Consider the following 8,203-nt stretch of genomic DNA (forward strand, 5'->3'; position numbering starts at 1 on the left):
GAAACAAGGTAATGGTGTCTGCGCAGAGCAGGTGTGCAGCTTTCAGGGTCAGGAGGGAGTTGGAAGGAAGCGCAACCAGTCCAGCCGCCTTAGGAACAGGAAGGAAGGTAGCAGGTTTCCAGAATGTATCCCTATTGTAATTATTAATCAGAGTTTTCTTTATAACTGCACCATGATTAAATCTCAATGTGTCTCTCTTGCATTGATGTTCCTAATCTTTGTGATTATAAGTTTATTGTACAAAATTTATTACAGAATCTCATGTGAGGTGAGGCTTCTGAGACTGGAAACTGAAAGCTTGCATTTAGCTCTTACAAATCGGGGATGCTATGTTCTGGTGCTCTGTGCAGATAGCCACCAAGTGGTACTTTTACTCTAGTAAAATAACGAGGCTAGGGAGGCACCTCCACAGATGAAGTGATTATAAATGCTGTCTGTGAAGGGGACATGTTTGAATATTATTAAGAATAGTCTTGGGAATGATGGGGGGATGGGGGGTAATGTGGGGATAAGGACACATATGTAATAAAATAAATAAATAAAAATATAAAATAAAATGCTTCATCCAGGTGTCAAAAAAAAAAAAGAATGGTCAGTCTTAGCCCTGGCCAGTGGTTAGAATGTCAGCCCACACACCAAAGGGTTGTGGGTTCAATTCCCGGTAGGGGACACGTACTTGGATTGTAGGTTCAATCCCCAATGGGGTTGGGGCACATGCAGGAGGCAACCAGTAGATGTGTCTCTCTCCCCATCCCGCCCTCCTTTCCACTCTCTCTAAAAATCAATGGGAAAAATATCCTGGGGTGAGGATAAAAAAAAAAAAAAAAGTCTCTCTCTCTCTTTCTCTTTCTCATCCCTCCCTTCCACATTCTCTAAAATCAGTGGGAAAAAGTATCCTCGGGTGAGGATTAACAACAAAAAGAATGATTAGCTCTCTATGTAAGAATTACACAGATAAGCCCTGACCGGTTTGGCTCAGTGGATAGAGCATCGGCCTGCGGACTCAAGGGTCCCAGGTTCGATTCCCGTCAAGGGCATGTACCTTGGTTGCGGGCACGTCCCCAGTGGGGAGTGTGCAAGAGGCAGCTGATCGATGTTTCTCTCTCATCGATGTTTCTAACTCTCTATCCCTCTCCCTTCCTCTCTGTAAAAAAAAAATCAATAAAACATATTAAAAAAAAAAAAGAATTACACAGATAAGTTTGCATTAAATGGTCTTTACTGTGGCCGCTGTTAAACGTCAGGATTGTTGTAAAGCGTTTCATACACAGCACCATCAAGAGTCAATGCTTTTAGCCCTGGCGGTTGGTTGGGTGTCATCTGAAACGATGTGTGAAACATCAATTGGCCGCCTCTTGCATGCCTCCCACCAGGGATTGAGCTGGCAACCTGGGCATGTACCCTGATTGGGAATCGAACCAGCAACCTTTCGGTGCATGGGACCATGCTCACCAGCCAGGGCATAATTTTTATTTCTTTAACTTTGATTAAGATTGGATACTTATTCATATCTTTACTGGCCATTAATAATATATTTTCTTCTGTGAACTATTATTGTGATACTTTGCACAGACAATACTAGTATTACTTGGTTAATGCTACTGTTTAAACGACTGGTGAAATTTGTACTGATATTAATGATTTTGATATTTACTAACTCAGAGGAGGTAAAAACTGCCAGTTGGATCACCATATGATGGGTTATGATCAGCATTAATCTTTAGGTTCCTCTGCTGGCTTTGGATTGCCTTCCCATCCTCCTCCCTTGTTTTGTAGGCTCCTGCTCTTGATTGCAAATGCAACAGCAGTCCTCAGCTGGACGGTATTTTGGACAATACCACTCGTGAGCTCCGGGCTGTGACTCATTCTAAGATCTTGGAGCCTGATGCCTTAGCCACCTTGGGGAATGGCCTGTGTCTGGAGACCATGCTGCTCCGAATGGAGGAAATGGAAGTAAGGTCTGGGCTGCAGGCTCTGGCTGGCCATGGTGGTGGTGGTGGGGGTGGCGGCGCCTGGCCCCTGCTGAGTGCAGGTCCTCCGCGTGCGTTTCTGTAGATGAGCAGGACTTCAGAATCACATCACTGGTTTTAAATCCTAGTTCAACTGCCAACCAGGTGTCTGACCTTGATAAAGCCACTTATCCTCTCTAATAAGTAGGGTGCTTTTAAAGATAAAACAGGGCGTGAAGCCTCATCATGCTGATAGTCGCTTACTACCTGAGACATACCTCAGGAAGCAACCCTTATCGTCACCCCCTGGTATCGCTGATGTGGTTCAGAAATTACCAGGACATGGGCTTCCTCATGCCTCAGCTTGTAAATGCTGCTCATCTGCCTCTGCTGCCCGGCTGGCCTGGGATCCTAACATATCACAGATACGTTTGCTGCCTGTAATTTCCACCATATGACTTTAGAATGCTTCTCTCAGAATCTTCAGTCTCAGACATCACCCAACCCAATCCCAGGACTGCTCAGAGCAGGAAATTGAGACCAATAGGGAGTAAGTGATGTGGCTAAGGTCACAAAAATTCCCGCCAGAGCTGGGATGAGACTCTGTCCAGGTCTCCTAACACCAATTCAGCATTTTCTTTATAACTGCACCATGATTAAATCTCATCGTGGCTTTGCTGCTAAACAGACATTCGCGAGAATACAATTTTTTGTTGCTTTTTGAAAATTTAAAGATGTGTAGTTTATCCTAGTCTTTTAATTGATTTCCCTGTCTTGGGAATAACTGTCTAGATGTGGTGTCCAATGGTAGTCTCTAGCCAAATGTGGCTATTTAAATATAAATTAATTAAGATTAAACACACTACTCATATTTCAAGTGGTCAGTAGTTTGTGGTTACTGTATTGGGCACGACAACTATAGAACATGAGTGACCCGGTGCACGAAATTTGTGCACATTAAAAGGGAATTAATTAGAGGAAATATTTTAATATTGCTATTTGCCCTTTCTTTATAATAGAAATGTCAGAGATGAAAGAAAATTAGTAAAATGTATATGAAAATCTTCCTCCTGTCAGAGTCTGGGGCATGCCAGGGGAACCAGAGTCAAGTCCCCGCCCACCCACATGTACCTCAAAATCGCACAAGACCCAGAACCAGCCGGCCCCACCCCCATTGGGCTAGATGCAGACCTGTCTGTCCCTACCCCCGTCAAGCCCTGCAGGGTGGGGACCGTGGCCTCAGTTCACCTGGCCTAGGTCAGGGGGTGTGGCCTGAGTCCCCCATCAAGCCCTGCCAGGCAGGGGGTGCAGCCTCAGGTCCCCTGGCCCAACGCCAGAGCAGGGGTGTGTGGCCTGAGGTGCCCCGGGCTGAGGTAGGGGGCACGCCTTGATGTCCCTGTCAAGCCCCACTGGGTGGGAGCGCATCCTCAGGTCCCCTGCCCCTGCCCAGCACCACGCAGCCTCTGGTGCCTGCTGATTGCTTGTTAAGGCTTGTTATGGGAACTTGTACTCCACTGTGGGTGCAGCCATCTTGTGTTACGGGAATCCCACCTCTGCTGTGGGCACAGCCATCTTTGTGATGGCATGACGGTCAATTTGCATATTCCCTCTTTATTAGATAGGATTTCCATCCTCACAGCAAGCTCCAGTGGGCAGCGTTGGTCTAGATTAGATTAATTAGATTAATGGCTTCAATTTTAGACTTCATCTCATAAGCTAATCACTTCCTGGCCTAGCAGATGCTCATTTCTGGCAACATGTCTGTATCAAATGTATCTGCTGAGCTATGACATTCTTGCTAGCTCTGGTTTGTAATGAAACTAATTTATTCTCATCAATTAAACTTTTTTTTTTAAAGAAATACCAGGAGACAGTTCGCCAAAGATATAATAAAATTGTATATTCTGATCCTCAATTTTGGATGCAGGAAGAAAAAAATGGTGAGTGCTCCCCTCACTTTTCCCACACCATTATATTCTGAAAATTTTGAACATACAGAAAAAATTCTACAGTGAACACCCATCCACCAACCTCATAGATTCTACAATTAACATGTTGCTATATTTGCTTGCTTTATTTATATTCTGTCCATCCATCAATTCACCTTATTTTTTATATGTTTCAACTTGTGTATCAGCAACTAGAGTTTAATATTTATGGCTCTTCTTCCTTTTGAGGTAAAATTTACTTATAATAAAATGCACAAATCTTAACTGTCATTTCATGGGTTTTGATAAATGGACATATCTTTGTTATCCAAATACCTATCAAAATATAGACCAGTGGTTCTCAACCTTCCTAATGCCGCAGCCCTTTAATACAGTTCCTCATGTTGTGGTGACCCCCAATTTCATTGTTATAAATTGAACATAATTAAAGCATAGTGATTAATCACAAAAACAATATGTAATTATATATGTGTTTTCGGATGGTCTTAGGCGACCCTTGTGAAAGGGTTGTTCGACCCCCAAAGGTTGAGAACCGCTGATACAGACTATATCACCTCCAGAAGTTCTCTTATGCTCCTTCCCAGACAGTTCCCATGACCTAAGCAATAATAGTGCTTTTTTGCTCACTGTAAATTAGTTATCTGTTCTAGACTCTCACATAAATGGAATCATGCCTACATATGTTCTTTGTCTAAGACTTCTTTCATTCAGCGTGATGTTTTAGATGTATCTATGTTGCTCATTTCCTGTTGCCACTGTAACAAATTTAATTTTATAACAAAGCACAGTTTCAGTATTTAAAACACACATTATCTTTCACTTCTGGAGGTCAGAGTTTGAATCAAGCCTTAAAAGCCTGAAGTCAAGGTGTAGGGAGCTTCTAAGGCTGCCTGCGCTCCTTCACTTAGGACCACACTACTCCAGACTTTGTTTCTGTGGTTAAATCTTCCTGTGACTGCCTATTGTAGGGCACTTGGGTTACATTTAGGGACAACCCCGATCCTCTAGGACAGGGGTCCTCAAACTACGGCCCACATGCAAATATTGTATTTGTTCCCGTTTTGTTTTTTTACTTCAAAATAAGATATGTGCAGTGTGCATAGGAATTTGTTCATAGTTTTCTTTTAAACTATAGTCCGGCCCTCCGATGGTCTGAGGGACAGTGAACTGGCCCCCTGTTTAAAAAGTTTGAGGACCCCTGCTCTAGGATACTCTCCTATCTCAAGAACCTTAAAGTCCCTCTTGCCATAGAGGGGAACATTGACAGGTTCCAGGGATTAGAATGTGGACACCTTGAGAAGCCATTAATCAGCCCACCACACTTGGATCAGTTCATTCCTTTTCATCGCTGAGTGGCATTTCATTTTATGCATGTGCCACATCTAGTTTATCCATTTGTTTGTGCATCTACACTTGCTTTTGAGCTATTAGAAATAGTTTTGAGCTATTAGAAATAAATCTGCTATTAATATAGCATATCCCAAAAAATGTATACACACTTTAATAGCTTATAACTCACTTAATTTTCACTCCTTTTCAGGTTTAACTGATTTGATATAATGAATGAAGCCAGACTAAGCTTTGAATAAAGACAATTTATCCTAAAGTGCCACTAGACTTTTTTTTATGGGGATACATAAAAGATAAAGTTTGCCCTGGCTGCCGTGGCTCAGTGGTTAGAAGTCAGCCCTTGAACCCAAGGGTCGTGGGTTCAATTCCAATCAAGGGCACATACCTGGGTTGAAGGTTCCTTGTCCTGATGGGGGCACACATGGGAGGCAACCAATTGTTGTGGCTCTCGCACATCAATGTTTCTTTCTCTCTCCTCCTCTTTCTCTTCTCCCTGTTCCCTTCCACTCTCTCTAAAATCAATAAGAAAAATATCCTCCAGTGAGGATTAACACAAAAAAAAGATGAAGTTTACTATATAAAACCAGCAACAGTCTACAAATTGAAGGTGCACAAATACTGAATTGAAATGATTTTTTTTTCCTATTTTTATTGATTTCAGAGGGGAAGGGAGAGGAAGAGAGAGAAACATCAATGATAAGAGAGAATCATTGATCAGCTGCCACCTGCACATCCCACACTGGGGATTGAGCCCACAGCCTGGGCATGTGCCCTGACCTGGAATTGGACTGTGACCTCCTGGTTCACAGTTTGACGTTTAACCACTGAGCCACGCCGGTGGGCTGAAATCATTCTTGATGTTTGTGATTCCATTGCTTTGTGTTATCAGCAGTGCCTGGACCAGAACAGTCATCAATTTGAAAACAGGCACTGATAAAAAAATTATTCATATCTGTAAATTCTTTTAAATTTTGAAAATGAATTGTATGTTAATAAACACTGACTTTCTAATCATTCAAAGTGCATATACATTTTTTTGGAACACTCTGTATATTCATGCATAGCCTGTGTGGACATACTGTAAGTTTTTATTCTTCCTGGATAAACACCCAAGAGTAGGTTTGCCAGGTCATGGGATAGGTGTATACTTAACTATAAAAAACTATCAAATCTTTCCCCAAAGTGTCTGTACCAATTTACACTCCCATCTAATTGAGTCCCTCTTGCTCCATATCCTTGCGAACATTTGATGTTGTCAGTCTTTAATTGTAACCATGCTGGCGGGCATGTGGTGATATCTCATTGTCGTTTAAATTTCATTTCCATGGTGAATACTGAGGTTTAGAACATTTTCAAGTGACTATTAGCCATTTTTATATCTTCCCTGGTGAAGTATTCAAATCTTTTATACATTTTTCTAATGGGTTGTCTTACTTTTGAGTTGCAGGAATTCTTTATGCATCCTGGGTATACATTCTTTGCCATATATAGTTATTTTTAATAACAACTTTATTAAGATACTAGAGGCCCGCACTTGGGGGTTCCCTCAGCCTGGCCCGCACCCTCTTGCAGTCCAGGATCCCTCTCGCAGTCTGGGAACCCTCACTCCTTACCGCCTGCCTGTAGCCGAGGCAGGAGAGGCTCCTGCCACCGCTGCTACACTCGCTAGCCGTGAACCTGGCTTCTGGCTGAGCGGCACTCCCCTTTTGGGGGTGCACTAACCACTAGCGGGCAGCTCCTGCGTTGAGTGTCTGCCCCGTGGTGGTCAGTGCACATCATAGTGACCGGTCATTCAGCCATTCGGTCAATTTGCATATTAGGGTTTTATTATATAGGATAATTTACATACCATAAAATGCATTCTTTTAGTAGTTTTTAGTATATTTACTAAGTTGTGCAAACATCACTGCTCTCTAATTCTAGAACCTTTTTACACAAAAGAATCACTCAAAAAAGAAACCCAGTACCCATTGCAGGCCCTCCCCACTGTCCCTCTCTTCCCTCAGCAGCCACTGATCTACTTACTGTTTGCAAATATTTTGTTCCATCTGTGGCTCACCTATTTTCTCAAATGTGTTTTATTATTGGAAGATACTTTTACTTTTGACAAAGTCGAACTTCCCATTTTTCTTGTGTCATTTTTGCTTTCTTTGATTTAAGAAACCTTTGCCTACTCCCAATTTGAGAAGAGTGCCTTGTTTTCTTCTAGAAACTTTATTGTTTTAGCTTTCATGTGTAGTCTGATTCATCTTGAATAAATTTGGCCTGTGGTTTGAAGTAGAGGTTGGCTCATTTTTCCTCCTTAATGCATATCCATTTGTTCTCATACCATTTGTTGAAAAGACCTTTCCTTTTCTCCTCCACTTGTAAAAATTCATTCAGACGAATTTTGGCTGCAGTTGCTAGGCTACTATCACAGTTTTAGCCGGGAAGTGTTACTTCAATTCTGTTTAATGCAGGCTTATCAGTTACTACCTTCCTCAGTGAAAGGAGGTGAGTAAAAGGTGGTTAAACATTACCTCTGAAGGAATTTAAGTATGATTACTAAGGTCTGTAAAGGAAATTGTGGGTGTAGATGGTTTACAACAGTAGCCTCTGTCACATATAATTTTTTTAAATCCTCACCCGAGGATATGTTTTTATTGCTTTGAGAGAGAGAGGAAGAGGGAGAGAAACATTGATGTGAGAAACATTGATCTGTTGCCTCCATAGGTGCCCTGACTAGGGACTGAACCTGCAACCTAGGTATATGCCCTGACTGGGAATCGAACCCATAACCTTTTTGGTGTACAAAACAGTTCTCCAACCAACTGAGCCACCGGCCAGGGCTACAGTTTTGATTTTGTAAATATTTTACTTAAATTTTCTAAGATCATGTTAATGTCATTAGGAACCAAAATTTTCAGGGTGAGAGAGAAAAGATACAAGTATTAAAGCAAATGATTTAATTAAAAT

At 41.9% G+C, this 8,203-nt stretch overlaps 1 protein-coding gene across 2 annotated transcripts in view; it reads left to right on the forward strand.

Moving 5' to 3' along the window:
* KIAA0753 (KIAA0753 ortholog) overlaps positions 1-8,203 on the forward strand; it is a 65,333-nt gene that overhangs the window by 31,863 nt on the left and 25,267 nt on the right. The window contains exons 14-15 of one of the 2 annotated variants that reach the window (XM_006756294.2): positions 1,777-1,953; positions 3,808-3,889. In XM_006756294.2, coding sequence (XP_006756357.1) covers positions 1,777-1,953; positions 3,808-3,889 — 259 coding nt within the window. Of the gene's footprint in view, positions 1-1,776; positions 1,954-2,278; positions 2,666-3,807; positions 3,890-8,203 lie in introns of those variants that run through there. The other variant, XM_015559185.1, reaches the window with a different exon arrangement.

This window comes from Myotis davidii, unplaced genomic scaffold, assembly GCF_000327345.1.
Source record: "Myotis davidii unplaced genomic scaffold, ASM32734v1 scaffold1394, whole genome shotgun sequence".
Lineage (NCBI taxonomy): Eukaryota > Metazoa > Chordata > Mammalia > Chiroptera > Vespertilionidae > Myotis > Myotis davidii.